Source organism: Zeus faber (genome assembly GCF_960531495.2).
Source record: "Zeus faber genome assembly, chromosome: 4".
NCBI lineage: Eukaryota > Metazoa > Chordata > Actinopteri > Zeiformes > Zeidae > Zeus > Zeus faber.
Genome location: NC_137191.1, coordinates 12,175,065 through 12,191,139, shown reverse-complemented (window position 1 = coordinate 12,191,139; position 16,075 = coordinate 12,175,065). Strand labels below are relative to the sequence as shown.

The 16,075-nt window shown below is 40.9% G+C and overlaps 2 protein-coding genes across 2 annotated transcripts in view; both read left to right on the top strand.

The window, feature by feature from the left end:
• The window catches only part of armh3 (armadillo like helical domain containing 3), a 28,319-nt gene extending 15,501 nt beyond the window's left edge, over positions 1-12,818 (top strand). Inside the window, exons 20-26 of the mRNA XM_079998800.1 lie at positions 117-205; positions 1,715-1,797; positions 3,100-3,226; positions 3,657-3,732; positions 5,423-5,501; positions 10,591-10,707; positions 11,567-12,818. Of these exons, the coding sequence (XP_079854926.1) occupies positions 117-205; positions 1,715-1,797; positions 3,100-3,226; positions 3,657-3,732; positions 5,423-5,501; positions 10,591-10,707; positions 11,567-11,659 (664 nt within the window). The 3' untranslated portion in view covers positions 11,660-12,818. The remainder of the gene's footprint in view (positions 1-116; positions 206-1,714; positions 1,798-3,099; positions 3,227-3,656; positions 3,733-5,422; positions 5,502-10,590; positions 10,708-11,566) is intronic.
• Positions 12,819-15,609: 2,791 nt separating this feature from the next.
• The window catches only part of LOC307228702 (A-type potassium channel modulatory protein KCNIP2-like), an 18,349-nt gene continuing 17,883 nt past the window's right edge, over positions 15,610-16,075 (top strand). Inside the window, exon 1 of the mRNA XM_079998464.1 lies at positions 15,610-15,727. Within this exon, the coding sequence (XP_079854590.1) occupies positions 15,655-15,727 (73 nt within the window). The 5' untranslated portion in view covers positions 15,610-15,654. The remainder of the gene's footprint in view (positions 15,728-16,075) is intronic.

Sequence of the window (16,075 nt, the reverse complement as noted above, 5' to 3'; positions counted from 1 at the left end):
CGCACGCACGCACGCACGCACGCACGCGCGCACGCACATTCACCCTGCTAACTGTACACCACGCTCCAACACTGATTGTGTATTTCTGTCTGACTTTGTCCCTAATCTTCATACAGCCGATGTGTGCAGATTATCCATAAACTCATCTGCTACCAGAAGAAGTGCAGAATCCGCTTACACTACACCTGGAGGGAGCTGTGGTCTGGTAAGGCCGAGATTATTGTTCTGGTTCTGTTTGCTGGTAACCTAATCTCATCGAGTTATCTAGCTTGCTACACCATAAATATAATGTGTACATAAATAAAATGTTAAAGTGAAAATCCATAAGGTTGTCTCTGTTGGGTGGATTGCACTACAAGTCCCAAACTTAAATGGAACTCATTTGAATTAACCATCACCTTCACTCTAAGGCATTCACTTTCTTTTCTCCAAAGTATGCCTCCTGATTGATTGATTTGTTTGTCTCCTTTGTCGCTTGAGGTGGTGGGGATATTTTTTATCTCAAGAGTGCTGTTCATTTTTTTTGAGTCTTCATCCTTATCGATAATTTACTGACCACAAAGCACCGCTGGTTTATCAAATTCACAGCGAAAGCCTTTCACTTCCTGAGTGTGCCCGATCTTTGCATTGTTGCCATTGTTTCCGCCAACAATGGAAAGAGCATATAGAGGAGCGAATGCATAATGCAAATACTTTGAATGGTAGTTTATTATGAAGTGCCAGCAAAAAATGATTTAGTATGGGATTCCAGAACAATTTTAATGGGTTGCCAGTTGAACCAAATTTTTTATGGAAGAAAGGCACTGGCCTATTTACAGTAAAACAACCAAGTGTTTTGACTATTAATAATAGGGAAATACAGCTACAACATCATAGTATCATCTATTAATATATATTGGTTCAATTAGGGATCAGCAGTGACAAACTATAATTCCATCACACAGGATTTAAACAGCGTCAGGTTATGTGCCGTGTTAAAGGTCATTAGAACGATTCAAAATCGATTTAATCAGTTACCATTCTATTCAAAACAATAGCAAACTAAAAAAAAGTAAACAAAGCCAAACAGATTAAACACCTCCACTACCTACAGCTAATCTAAACACCAGTCCCTCAGCACTACTAGCTACATAGTATAAATAGAAGTTGCAGGCTGCCAGAATGCCATCCTCCATGTTTTTTTTTGGTATGTCCCACCAGGCCTTCTATGGGAAGCACTGCCGTTAATTCAGAAACACGTTAAGCCATTGAGAAAAGATAATGATTCCCCAAAGAAGCCCGGTCACAACAGGATATCAATTCAGGCTGTAATGGCTGCGTCTCACTGTCTCATTAGAATACATATTTCATAATACATCAGACCAATAATCGACTAAATTCCCCTCAATAACAGCTTCTCCCCTTGTCGACCATAATGGCATTCCGTGAAGGAGGAACAGAAAGAAAGAACCAGGAATGAAGGAGAGAATAAAGCTTGTTGTTTCCTCATCCTCTATTGTCACATTGTATTGGCGTCTTGTGTGCTCCCAGTTAAGATTCACCTAATGGCTTTTGTTTTCCTCCGGAAAAGACTTTGATTTTACAAGAAGTCCCCCTCTGTGACTACATTAGCTGCCATAATAGTGATGTGCACAGAGGGAACTGGATTGTTCGGGGGGAATTCTCAATACGACTCGATTATTGCATTATTGTCCGCTTGTTTCTCTCTGCTCAGCTCTCATCAACCTGCTGAAGTTTCTGCTGTCGAATGAGACGACGCTGCTGGCGAAGCACAACATCTTTCATCTGGCCTTATTGGTAAGCACACTATACGTACGCGTATTTACTATATGTATACAGTATATACCTGACGGAGAGAACAATCCACTTTCAAAATTGGTTTCAGAGATATACAGTATGTCTAATTTGGTGGCTGTAAGTGCATCTTGAACGCCCTAGTTTGCTGAAAATGCATATACACAAAGTCAGACTTTTAGTTTTTATCCCCTATTTGATGGAAACAACTACCTGGACATTAAGGGAGATATGTGCTTATGTGAATACCAATAGATTCAAGTTCTCAATCCTTCCTCTTTTTTGACATTTTGAGCTTTTGGTATGTTTACATGCAGACATTAATGACAATGAGATGCTATTTTTAATTCGGTCTTTTCAATTTTCCATGGCTCATTCATCAGTTGAGTATTTGAATCATATAAAAAAAAGTCGGTTTGGGAGCAGAAGTGATACTTTGCAAAAAATGTCACAATTTCTGATTTGTCGCCATCCAAGCATTTAAAAATATTCCGCTCATCATTTGCGTGAGCATGAACAGTGTTTCATCATAACGCCGAAAGTGTGGCTGCTACTGTTCGCCATTGAAATGCGCTCCAGTGAATCTGGTGAATCAGCATTTTCCACATCAAATGGCCCAAGTGCTGCAAATATCTGACCTTTTGCTGCAAGCATAATATGATTGAATAATCTAGGTCTGTCAATTAGAACATGCTCTGGGCTATACTCAGATCAGATGTTATGAATACAGTGTTTACATGACAGTTGTAATATTGGAAATAAAGTGTGTATTAGGATTAGGCGTGATTAGTCGACAAATTGATTAGTCGACACGGGCAGTGACGTCGACTTCCGGGAAACTATTCATGATTAATAAGTGTAGCACACGCAGAAACTCCGCCCGGAATGACACACGGATCGTGAGAAACAAAGTGTGGCATTATTTTACCAAATTTAAGGAAAAAGAGTGCTCGTTGTGTGGGATGAAGCTGTCTTACCACGGTTCTATTACTGTGCTGCTGAGTCATTTGCAACTTTCTGCATTTTCGTTTTGTCGTCTCTGGTAAGACTTGTTTTTGTTTGGTCACTGTAGCACTTGGCCTATTTGGAAAATAAAATAATTATTTTAAATAGGAACTAACTTTTTTTGTATGCCGTTAATGGTCTATGCTGGAGGGGTGGGTGACGTCAAGGCTAGTCGACTAATCAACTGAAATTCTTGTTGACAACTTAAAAAAAATGAATAAATGAACTCCTTTGTTTTGGAAAGGAGTTAACAAGGTCGATAGGACATGCGTGTGTGAACATTGATATGCTCTCATCCAGGTGGTGAACTTGTTCAACATGTTCATAACGTACGGCGACACCTTCCTGCCCACTTCCAACAGCTATGACGAGTTGTACTATGAGATAGTACGCATGCACCAGGTGTTTGACAACCTCTACTGTATGGGTAAGACAACGCAGTAGCACTATCCAATTACTAATACTTCTACTACAGGAATAGCAGTGGTAGTCTTAGCTAACAGGTTGTCTGGAGGTACTTAAAATTTCTTAAATTGTTACATGTGAATTTATGAGGTCTTCATTTCAACATCAACATTTTGTCTGGTTTATCCGTGTTTCATTCTTCTGCATCAAACTCAACATTTACTATAAAACCCTAGGTCTACTGCTGATGTAAAACCATTAAAAAACCTAATACTTGCCTTCATTCTTATGGGAAATGCCTGTTCTAGATTAACTTTGTACTTACCTGTCATATTTACCTGTAGAGAGAAATCCAAGAAAGGGAATACTGTCTGGATGTGTGTTAATCATATCTGCTCATCTTTGTTATATTTCTTCCCCCCACTTCTCCTTCCCCATTCTCTGTCCTTCAGTTTTGAGAGTTTCAACCAACACCGGCCAGTGGAAGGAGTCCGCCAGCAAAGTGACGCACGGCCTCGTCAACGTTCGGTAAAAGCACAAAGACCCACACCAACATTAGGAGGGTAGGAGAAGACGGCCATGTTGAATTGAGGGGGAATTCAGAGAGGAATGTTAATGTATTGGTAAGGGTCAAATTTAAATGAAGGAGGGAAATGTCACCCGAGTACTTGGTCCCTTGCCAATTCCTCTTTTTTTCCTCTCATCCCCCCTGCATCGCCCTAAGGCCCCTTTGTTCCATTATGTTCTTTACCCTCGCTCCTCCCTGCATCCTCACTCCCGTCTGTCCTTGATCATTCTCTCCTATAATCTCCTCTCCTTCTTCCTCCTTTATCTCCATCCCCATCTTCCCCGAAGAGACCATTCTCCTGAGCTTATTAGTTACATACTCCTCTATCTCAGACCCACGAGGGAGCCGATGCGACTATCGTGCTTGATTTTTCTACGACCTCTTATCCAGTGCTTATGTCCTATTCCACCCACTTCCACAAGGATGCAAAGAGTACATTTATTGTTATTCAAAATACGATTCGTTATTTAAAGATTTAACCTTAAACCTATACCTAAAGTGGCACTATTTTTCTTGTTCTGCGTTGTTTGGAAAAATCGTGACAAAAAGTTTAATTTGACGTATTAAACATCACAGTGATGTCACCATGGCCATGTGTATTTCCAATTTAAATGAATGGAATTCACTTTTTCTCCTAACACTGGGGTAATGATCGGTTCAAAGGGTTCAGTGACGCCTTTCCTAGCCAGCATAATGTTTATGAAAAGGAACAATTTGAGCCTTATCTGCGACTGAATTGGAATTATTTTAAAAAACAAAATAGCTCCCACACCCCCTTTCAGCAGTCTCGGCACACTGCTGTTGAGGAACCCCCACGCTAGACAGGCATTACAGTAAGATTCGAGGAGAGCGAGGTAGAGAGAGAACAATTGATCCATGGATGAATCGAGATTGGTTGGTGGTGAGATATAAAGTCCCACTAAAGTTTGTTTAGAGTTTAGAAATGTAAATGAAGAAACAAATTCCATTCCACTTCCATTAGTTTGGCTTTCCACACGCTGACTACCCACACACGGATGACAGCCATATTACCAGCACAGATTCTCTCTATGCATTTGATGAATGATGCACTATGAGAAAATAAAGACATTTCATTTCATATTCAGTGCTTATTGCATCAGCTTATATTTGAGCCATACCAGCTTTTTTTCTCCACTGTATTAATGTCAAAGCTGAGAGAAATTGCCGTTGCATGTTAAATTATGCTGTTTCACATTATGAGCGAGGCATTGGAAAGGAATTGCAAAACAAGAAAGAGAACTTTGGTCTCGGGTTTTTGCTGATGTGTGCACCTGACCTATCAAAATATTCACCAGTATGGACCTATCACACAAAAATAATGCATTTTTCTCTTTCACTCTTCAGATATTCAAGAAATTATCAGAAAAATAACACAGAAATAAACAATATCACTAAAAAGTGCAATAAAATGGTTTAATAATGTCGTGATGGTGTGAGTGAGTGTTTAGATTAGATTCAACTAATTGCCATTGCACAGAGTATACATATTGAGGCAGCGAAATGCACTTCTCTGCATTTTACCATCCTAGTAACTGATTACTAGACGACCCGCTCTACCGCACTGTCTTTTTGAAAATATTCTGTATCCATTTTTATATTCTGACATGTGTGTTTACTAATTTATTAAAGTGCCATCGTCAACCATTTCAACCCCAAGATTGAGTCGTATGCTGCAGTCAACCACATCTCCCAGTTGTCTGAAGAACAGGTAAACACATTTGTTATAGTATGCTTTATATTGTATTTATTTGATTTGTTTTTTGAATAGTATTACAGATACTTGTGTGGCTAAAGGATTTCCCCAGTTGAAAACAGTTCAAAGTTAATGAAGAAATGCTCATTTTGTATCTTGGATTGTATTTTTGTATCAGGAGGAAGAAATGCCAAAAAGGTCTTTTCTTTTTTATGAAAATGTGGATTTTATTTTACACAGTGGGATACACTTTGGTTATTTAATAATTTGCATTTTTTTGACAAGTTCCATTTTCAAAAAGGGAAACTGCTTTTTAGTTTTTCAACCATGCCTAGTCAAACAATTGTTACAGAACCAGAGTCAATGTCTCTGACTACTCAATTCCAGTTGTAAGTGGGAGTCCTTATAAGACCTAAGCCAGAAATTACCATTTGCACTGAACTTGGAGTAACCGGTTCATTGATATTTTTTTTTACATTAACCTGTTTTGATTAGCTTACTGTTCCTGCTATAAATGGTCCAGGCTTCATACTTGGGTTCCTCATAACCAGGACATTAACTTATTCGTATGTTATAATTTGGGATATGGGGCTTACATGCAAAACAAAATTCCTAAATTCCATGTTAACGTGCCTGTTAACACAGTCCTTGAAAGAGCTCATTTTATATCTTAACTATTCTATTTTTGTGGTATAACAGTTTATTCATGGAAACTAGGAATCCCCCTATATGTAATTAGGCAGAGCTACATAATGAGTGATTTAGTGCGTTAGACTGCGATACCTCAAAATAAGAATATCTATACACACAGGGTTTCAAGAAATAGTTGGAGCTTGGAAGGAGGCTGAACTTTGATATGGTGAATCATCCTTTGAAAGACTTATAATTTTTCAAATAGCTGCGTGACCAAGATGTGTAAAAGGTGTAAAAAAAAACACCCTTATTTACAAGCTGATAAGAGAGTGATGAATTTGGTCATTATACTTTTCAATTACCATTCCGCTTTTATCTGATTTATTCACAACAAAGTGCGCAGGCAGAATTTGGCCATGGATTCCAGTGGTCTGCTGCTGGTTCAATATAGATATCATTTCCTGTTTTAATTTAGATTAAAGTGTAAATATCTGTAATGAGAGAAACTGGGGAAGGGGACCTATTACGAAAAATTCACTTTTTCAGTGCTTGTCTTTTTCCCGTCTCTGCTGGGCTTACTAACACATAAACTATGAAATAAGACAACTCAGTGTTTTGTGAGCTGTCTATTTCAGAAAACGTGATGAAACAAGGCGTTCAGATTTGCAGCCCCTTCCTACCTCACATGGGGCCTCAATAGAAATAGAACCGCCCTCCATCTAAGTAACTCCACCCACTGCTGGAGAATAGCAAGCACCGCTGGGAACTGCTCTGTTGGCTTACAGACCAGCACAAATCTTTTAAAAGAAAGAGAAATTAATACCAACTGTCCGTGAAAGAACTGCAGACGATGGAAATATAAGTATCGAAAAAATAATTCTGCGGTGTTTCTTTCTTAAAAAAAATAAGAGAAAAAAAGATAGATAGCGGTAGATAGTCTGTAGGCTGCTGTGCGGATGTCTGCTATGCATTTCTCCAAACAAAACCAATAAAAATTGTGTTTTTTTTAATTGTAGATGTATTTATTTTATCTTCTAACATTTACCTTAAACAAGAAAATGCCTGCGTGCGATGTCCCCAACAAGCTTGGAGCACGGCAACGAAAGTCGGAACAAACTTTTAAATGAGGCCTCGTAGATCTAATATGAGTGGAGATTCAGCAACTGGATTGCTTATATCTCGCCTCAAATTTGTTCGGAAACAAATTTTGGTGGACTTCTAATGCCATGGGCACACTACACGACTTTCACAGTCGTGAGATCAGCTGTACTGTTCACACTACCCAACTTTCTGTCTTGCGATCAGGAATCTTTCAGTCTTGTGGTTTGCGCACTACACTGCTGATCGGCGACAGGGGGTCACACATTACAAGATCTTCCACCGGGAGGAATCCCCGACGAGTCTTGTCGGGCCTTCAAACTACGTTATGTCACAAAAACACAGGAGAACTGTGTGAGAATTGACACCGGAAATAACGCGATAGCGTGACAGGATTATTTATTTTTAAATTATATTCTTGATCACTGTAAAAAAAAAAAGAATAAAAGCAGAATTTAAATATGAAACATATTAAAGACCTAAAGAAGAAAAGTAAAATAGGTATGTTGTGTGTTTTTGGCGGCTGCTTTGCATTACTCCCGCCTCTCCTTCTTGTTTCCTCCCCTTCTCCTTACTCCGTGTCTGCTCTCGTTGCCTGTAGCTAGTTGCTTCACTCTCGACTTGATTCCGACACAACCAGATATTAAACATGTTTGATATCTCGTCGGCGTCGGCGAGCAGACGGAACGCGTCGTGAGCAGTTGACACCACACGCTTGTCGCTCACGGCAGCGCGCTGTGATTTTCCTCCGATCTGAGGCTTTTCTCAGCGATCTCCAAAATACTGTCGGCGAGCGGAAATTCAGCCCAGAATCACGTGGTCTGAACTCGACATGAGGTAAAATCTCTGTGAGCCAACCCGGTTGGCTCACAGAGCTAGAAGCCTCAGGAGGGTGGCGCCACCCACTGAAACAGAGCGTCCTGTTACAGGATGGTATAGAGGTATGTTAGAATGGCTAGATTGCATGATCTGAGTGGTATTTTCAGCAAAAAAAAAATCAAAAACATGCTTTGGGGAACTCAGAGACCTATATTAACCTTGAAAAGGAGCCAAATAGCTCTACCAAGCTAATGTTAAAGGTCCCCTTTAACATTAGCTTGGTATGTCAATTTCAAATTCTTATTGGAAAAAAATTATTTCTTTCTTGGTAATTAGGTGTTTTCCAATATACAGCTACGCGGGATCAGGTACTGGATAGGTCTGCTGGAGGTGAACCGCAGGCCTTATTGTCACTGTACAAATGGGCACAACTTATCTGTAGATGAAAATACCGTTAACAAACTTGCCATGGAAGTTAGCAAAGATTAGCTTTGGGAGCAGGTGAAAATGGAAAGTCTTCTCAGGGAAAGTACTCGCTGCATCATCCACCGACCAGGGCTTACAGTCCTTATCGGCGGTAGGACAGGAAGACATGTTTGCTCAAGCCAATTTTGTCTAAATTAGCTCATGAACCCTGATTGGGTCACTACCGCGCATCCTAAAAAGACAGATTATAGCCTCCGTAATGATTTCGCCGGCCTCAACTGAGCCTAAACAAAGCCACGGATTACACAGATAAAGAGTCTTTCAACTCTTTATTGTATTTCGGAGCTAGCGTCACCCTCCCTTCTGCTCCCCTCATGTTTCTCACTATCTCCCAGTCTTTCTCTTGTTTCTCTTTAGTGGGATGTAATACCCAAACCCACATTTCTGTCAACCAGTGTTCACCCGAGTCTTCTCATGCACTCATTCCTTTACATCTAAGATCATGCTACAATGACGCTGAAGAGATTGATGGCCTTCAGAAAGGCAGAGTATTCAAGTCAGCTAATTAAACAAAAGACAAATACAAAATAAATGCTTTGTACTGGTTGATGCATGTGCAGCTCTGTGCTCATAGTTATGCGGAAAAGTGCCCAAGTCAGATGATTGTCCAACAATATGTTGATCCAAACACGAGCCAGTTCCTCACTGCTCATCAGACATGTGCAGTGGACGCAATGCTTACTTGCCTATTATTTACGTTCTGTGCATGTATACTCTATCTCGTCCATTGATTCATTCATAGTTCTGTCCATCTCCTTTGTTCCTTCCAACATTTTTCCTCCTCCTCTCTGTCCCATTATTTATTTATTTATTTATTTATTTTTAAACATGAGTCCGTTTTACCAACCGGCCACAGCTCGGCATTTTCACCAAGAAGGGATAGTGTGGCGGGGCGGGCAATGGAGGAGATGTGGGTATGAATTTTTCATCAGCACACCATTAGGCTTTGAATAAAAAAGAAAAGCGCTCCCCTCGTCAGCAGAGTGGTGGATTGATCGCTCTGCGAAAGGTTTTCCACCAACAAGCCTCTGTTTGGTTTTATGCTTTTATTTTAGATGCGCTTTTAGATATTACTGCTCATTTGCGTGTATAAACTAGAAATATTGAAATGATGGTGTTGATATCTATGTGGTTACAAATGGTTGTACTAGGAAAGTGTGTGTGTGTGTGTGTGTGTGTGTGTGTGTGTGTGTGTGTGTGTGTGTGTGTGTGTGTGTGTGTGTGTGTGTGTGTGTGTGTGTGTGTGTGTGTGTGTGTGTGTGTGCGTGTGTACATGCGCGCGCGTGTGTGTGTGTGCGTGCGTGCTTCCCCATATGAGTGTGAGCATGTTGACGGTGATTCTCTGGAAGGCTTGACAAAGTGGCAGGCTCATGCGTCTCTGTGTAAATGTTTTATGCATTGCGGTGCTGTGCAGGGTCTATAATAGCTGGAAGGGTTGGCGTGGAGATTATTTCATGGCTTATTGGAGGACCGCCAGTGGCGATGTGTGGAGAATCACTGCCGAATTAGCACTGATTTCAGCGGAACCACCTTTTCCTCACCTGTCGCTGCTGTTTGACCACATGTCTACTGAAACACACACACATACACAGGGTGGCTGTCAGTGTACTTTGTAAAATGAATTCTCAAATGCACAAGCACCATTAGTCAGCCTGACAAAATGTTGGCTGTTAAAGCTAATGGTCTGAGAAACAAACAAACAACGCACCCGAACGACTGAGGAATCTGTCAATTTGTAGGAAAGAAACCGCGTCGGCCTCTTTCATACTACCGTTCACTTCTCCAATGTGCAACTTTGTGATAACAGACATTTGGGCGCTGACAGTAAGTGTCTGGTGGCTAGGAATAGCTCCTCAGTAACAGTCCTACAAAGGTGTTAAGCTGAAGGCGACACTCTGCATAATGGATTATAATTCACATTAAATGCTTCGTAATCAAGCATTCCACCTGAATGAATGATACGTATTGCCGTTGGAGGAATGCTTTGATTAAGCCTTTGCATTTCATGGGCACAGAGACACGGTACGTCTTCTGATTCCTTCCCTCCTTATCCCTTAAACCCTGCCAGGTATTGGAGGTGGTACGGTCCAATTACGATACATTAACTCTGAAACTCCAGGATGGTCTGGACCAGTTTGAGAGATACTCAGAGCAGCCCAAAGAGGCGGCGTTCTTCAAGGAGCTGGTGAGTAAGACAGCAGTGCGTCGGGGTCACTGCTGGGGTGGATGCATGGCTGATGAATGACGTATCTAAATATGTATAAATCTGTGGTGAACCGTGAAATATGTCAATCTCACATCGAGTCACATGTTGAGATTCCATATAAAACAGTGTCAGACGTTCAGGTCATCCGATATACCCCAAGCCCAGGTTTGAATAGAGACTGAGAATTAGGTAAACAATCCACAAAGGAGGCTGCGGTGCTTCTGCTTCTTTATCCCTGGATTCATCTGGCAGTTTTTTTGTTTTTTTTGTTTTGTTTTTTTGTTTGTTTTTTTGGGTAGGTCACTTCTCCATTGATCACAGACACTGGTGTATAATGTGCTTGAATGTCAAGTTACAAGGAAATGTGGCTTGGCCTCGCGGCGTTACCCCGTTGCAGCCCCTACGGGGAGACCAGAAGCCACAAAAGGCAGATGGGGCAAGATCGTTTAAACCGCATTACGTACAATGATAAAATAATGAACAGGATCTGATGCTGCATCCTTGTGGGGATAATAAGGGGGCTACACACAGAAGCCCAGTCGAGCCAAACACATTCACACTCTCCCAGTACCACCTCCCTCCATACCCACATCCAACCCTTCTACATACCACTATTCCATTAATGTCCATCCCTAATCATCATCATGACGCCATGGAGCTACCTCCCCAACTGATGTGTTCTACTCATCCACAGCAACTGACCAGCCCTTTCAGTTGTTTTTTCAATGAAAATCAATGCCGTTAAAAAAAAAATAATGACAATGCTTTTACTTTTAAAATGAATTGCACCCATTCACTTTGTAAATTGACGTAGTAAATCTTCACTTTTCCCGTCAAGGTGCGCTCCATCAGTCTGAACGTGAGGAAGAACGTCTCTCTGAACACACTGAGTCAAGACGTCCTGCTCAAAGAGTTCTCCACCATCTCCTGAGTGACGCTCTCGGTCCTCCCTCTTGAGACGGACGAAAACAAACCCCCCCCTCATGTTTGGATCCGTGCACAACTCCGCGCACACACGTGAACCACGCAAACCTGCGCAATCTTTTGATGACCCCATGAATCACCTTGACTCGGACGCCCTGAAGGTCGCCAACATCGGAAGGATGCATAAGGGGCCGCGGGGCTGGAGGCGTCTCACTACAGAAGATACACGGGCGAGTAGTCCACTCCGGCGTGGGGTGTACTTGTGAGTGTGTGTGTTTTGTGGAAGTGCCCATGCTACACAGGTTCCTCAAGACCTGGTGTAAAATGTACAGTATTGGCCGGACTTTTAGCTGACGCAAGAAAGTAGATCTTCAACTGGAGCAGTGATTTTTGTTTTTCTTCTTTTTTTTTTTTGTTCAACAAAAATCTCTCACTGCTTAACATCCTGCCCTACGTATATCCTGCGGCTGAGAGTATTTTTTAACTAACTTCCGTTTTTCCAAATGATTGACGCTTTGCAGTACGTAACTTATTTTGTAGTTATTGTTTCAGGAAAAAAAAGGCTTTTAGCACTGACTGATTAGTATTGTCATTAGGAAACACTGGACACGCTGATCCCAATTCGATCTCCTCACTTTGGTTGATAATACTGGGTTCTTGGATTAAATTTGTTTCTATCTCAAATCAAAGAAATTCCTTTCCAGATGGACTTTTTTTCTTTTTTCTCCTCCTTCATTTTTCAAAAAAAATACATTTCTCGAAGTGTTAGGTTTTTACACATTTGCTTTGGGATATATGCGGAGGAGGAGGTGATGGCTATTAATTAGGTTGAGGACACGTTTCCCTTTTTTATGAGGTACTCTACTGTTTGTTCCACAATTAATTTCCCCCGTACGAAGATCAATCCCAAATCTGAGGAAAGCCAAGGCCAACATTGAGAAGTTTTCTTCTTTTTTTTTTTTTTTTTTAAAGTAAAAGAAAGTATCACTGGCATGTATCAAGCAGAGGGATACGGGTGAACTACGTCTCCATGTTGAAGAGCCAAACACTGCCACTGTGGAACAGTAGACCTGCTTTTAGTATGAGGACTCCCACTGGAAGCTGACTAATAATTATACACTTCTATCTTTAATTGTTGGTGCTTGTTCCTTCATTTTTAACTTCCGTAGGTATATTATTTATGATTTCTTTTTTTAAATAAAAGTCTCTCCTACTAAAGTAGACTGTTTTTAATTATTATTATATGTAATTACTATTTTTTATGTCATTCGATTATTGTTTTATTGTAGGTGCACTTTATCAGAGAACATTGGGAGGAAAAATTTAGAACAATCAAATTTTGATCTCGTTTTAGGTTATAGTTGCTCAAAAGTTGTCTGGAGGTTATGTTAAGGTATTGAAAATATTGCTGGGTATAGATAAAAATCTAGCGAACAACAAAAAAAAAAAGTAGAAAGGTGGAGGAACTGCTGCAACAAATTGTAGAATAAAAAGAGGATGTGGTTTAAACAATCCTCTATGAATGGTAGCTTTTGTTAGTTGGACAGAAATAATTCAGATTTCTCAATATCTCCATATCGTGCACGCACAATGGAGCTACGGGACGGAGTTGTTGAAATACGCTCCAACACTGAGCTCCAAGATTAAAAAGGTGTTTTCACGGTGTATATGACTAATAAACTGTGCAAACTCAGCTCTTGGCCACAACCAATAATGACAAACTGAAAGTCAAAACAGTGACCTGGTTTGAACGATAGAAGGAGCAACTGAGAGAGATAAAGACGCTGGATTTGTAACATGACTATTCCCAATCCTCCGCCGCTACCCCTCATTGTATATTGGACAGTGAAAGTAACTGCCCTTTAATCTGAGAGGTGCACTAGTGTGTGTATGTGAGTGAGGAAGAGATTATTATTATTGACTGAATGCTCAAATGGACCCGGGCATTTCAGTGTGACAGCCCATTAATGTGCCCGTGTGTTTACGATGTTTCATTTAAGCATATCAGCCTCCTCATCAGATATTCATCTGACGGGTGATCGCTCACTTTGTCCCTAGGCTTCAAATCTCACTTTGCCTCATTCATTTTGTCAGTGTGTCTTTAACTTTGAAATTGAGAAATTGATCCCCTCTTCTTATGCAGCCCCTCTTTAATACATGTAAGCTGAAAAGAATACCGAGATTTCCGGCCTCCTTTCTTGACGCCACGTGCTCGCTTTCTGTTCCATCCTCCTTTTTGAGTTAATGTTGTTTTCGCCATCAGGCGTTGGTGCTTTTTCGCTCCATCCACGCTTTTTCTTCCTTTATCCCACGCTTCCTTCGGCTATTGAGATTTTTTTTTCTCTACAACTCTTCACTCTTTTGATGTATGACGTTCATAATCCCTCACCCATTATCGCGAGGGCGCTTCAACTCTTCATCCACAACACATATTATTTAGCTTTGTTACGCAAGAGAAGAATTCTTATTCCTAAAAAGCTTTGCTTTTCCTTCATCCGAGTGGCAGCGCTTTATAGTTGAAGTGTTTTTTATCACTCATCTGTCCTGTGGTTGTTCATTGTGCTTTCTCTTGGATCTTCCACGGCACCAACATTTTCCAAAACTAGGCATTATTAAAGAGAAAAACAAATAGGCTGATGTTTGTGCTTGGATTAGTACTCCATTATTTAAATCATTTTAGGTCACGTCATGGTCACCCAGCCACAATGTTTCCTTCATTCAATGCATTTTGCATGTTTGCTTTCTTTATTATTATTATTATTATTATTATTATTATTATTATTATTATTATGTGGTTGCCTTCTCTTAATTTTAATCACTGAGTTGCATTTAGTCTGTGATGTCTACCATTATCATCCCAAACGGGGTTGAAACTGATGGTGGGTCTGTTTTGGGGCGGACAGACATGGATCATACAGTCACACTGTATAGTGACACATCGTGGTAAAGTGGCTTCGATATTGAAATATTCAACGGACACACCGTCCGGACCTCACAGGGGAGAGCGGCTCATCGCGGCCCCGGAATAAGGTGCAGCTTCACGGAGAGCTGCCGCGCTGAGAGTTGGTCCCTGTTTCAAGGGCGTATAAGGGGCCGTCTACAATTGAAACGACGCAATTTTAAATTTTAATAACTTCTCTGTCATGTGACTTGGGACACTCAAACTAGGTCAATATAGCACTAGGACCTAGACTACACGTTGCACAGCCTTTCAATTTCATAACAAAACTTTCTGTTTATACATATATATATATATATATATATATATATATATATATATATATATATATATATATATTTCTACAGTTCAAAGTTCATTAGGTTTTCTGTCCTGTGACTTGTCCTGGACACCCAAACTTGGTCTATATAGCACTAGGACCCAGACTATTGCACAGCCTTTCAATTTCAAAATAAAATTTCTTGTTTATGTATATATATATATATATGATTTCTTAAATTTCAAAGTTCAATAGCTTCTCTGTCATGTGACTTAGGACACCCAAACTATGTCTATGTAGTATTAGGGCCAAGACTACGTGTTGCACAGCCTTTCAATTTCAAAATGAAAGCTCCTGTTTTTATATGTACAGTGTATGTATATCTATAAAGTCAGTTCGTTTATAGCCTTACAGATTTACCAAAATACTTTATCATTAAAAATCTACAGCGCAACTTGTTTTGTTTTGTTGTCCTTCATGTTTCTAATGGATATGTACAGTACATGTTTGTTGCGCGTATCCGCCAACAGGCTTCCTCCTCGCCTGATAACTATAAGGAGCGTGAGCGCGCACCCGAGCGCGGCTGAGGTTTGGAGCGGAGACGCGGCTTGCGCTGCGGACCTCCTCGCGTCATTCTCCCACCGGTCGTTCCGGCGGACCGACCCCCCTCCGGCTGGAACCCCTCGGCATCCCGTTCCGAACCAGAATGAAGTGAAGCCAATCCGAGGTGGGTGGGAGATCTTTTTTTTCCGGATCTGGGTCGCGAAAGCGCGTTTCCCCGAAAATGAAGTCGACCAGCCAAGACCAGAGTTTGTCGGATTCCACGGAGCTGGACAGGTCCTTTGACCCGCTGACAGGTGAGGAGACCCGGACGTTCTTCTGGTTTTGTTCCGTTACGAGCCTGTCACCGAAATGGAAAAGGGGACGATGTTGTTTGTGTTTGCTGACCTGGCTTCATTGCCTTTTTGATACACGCGGACTTGTTCGGTTTTGCATGTTGACTTCTTAAGTACAGCTGAAGGAGTTTTGACAGGACTCGGATCTGGATCAAATGAAGTTAAATACTCTTAACTTTTGGATTATCAGTGTCAACTATCAACAATTATTGCAACCAGCTTTTGGTTGACAACAGATGGGACGCTCGGGCAACGTCTCGTCACCAATACAGTGGTTCTCAACCTGGGGTCCAGGGACCGCCAGGGGTC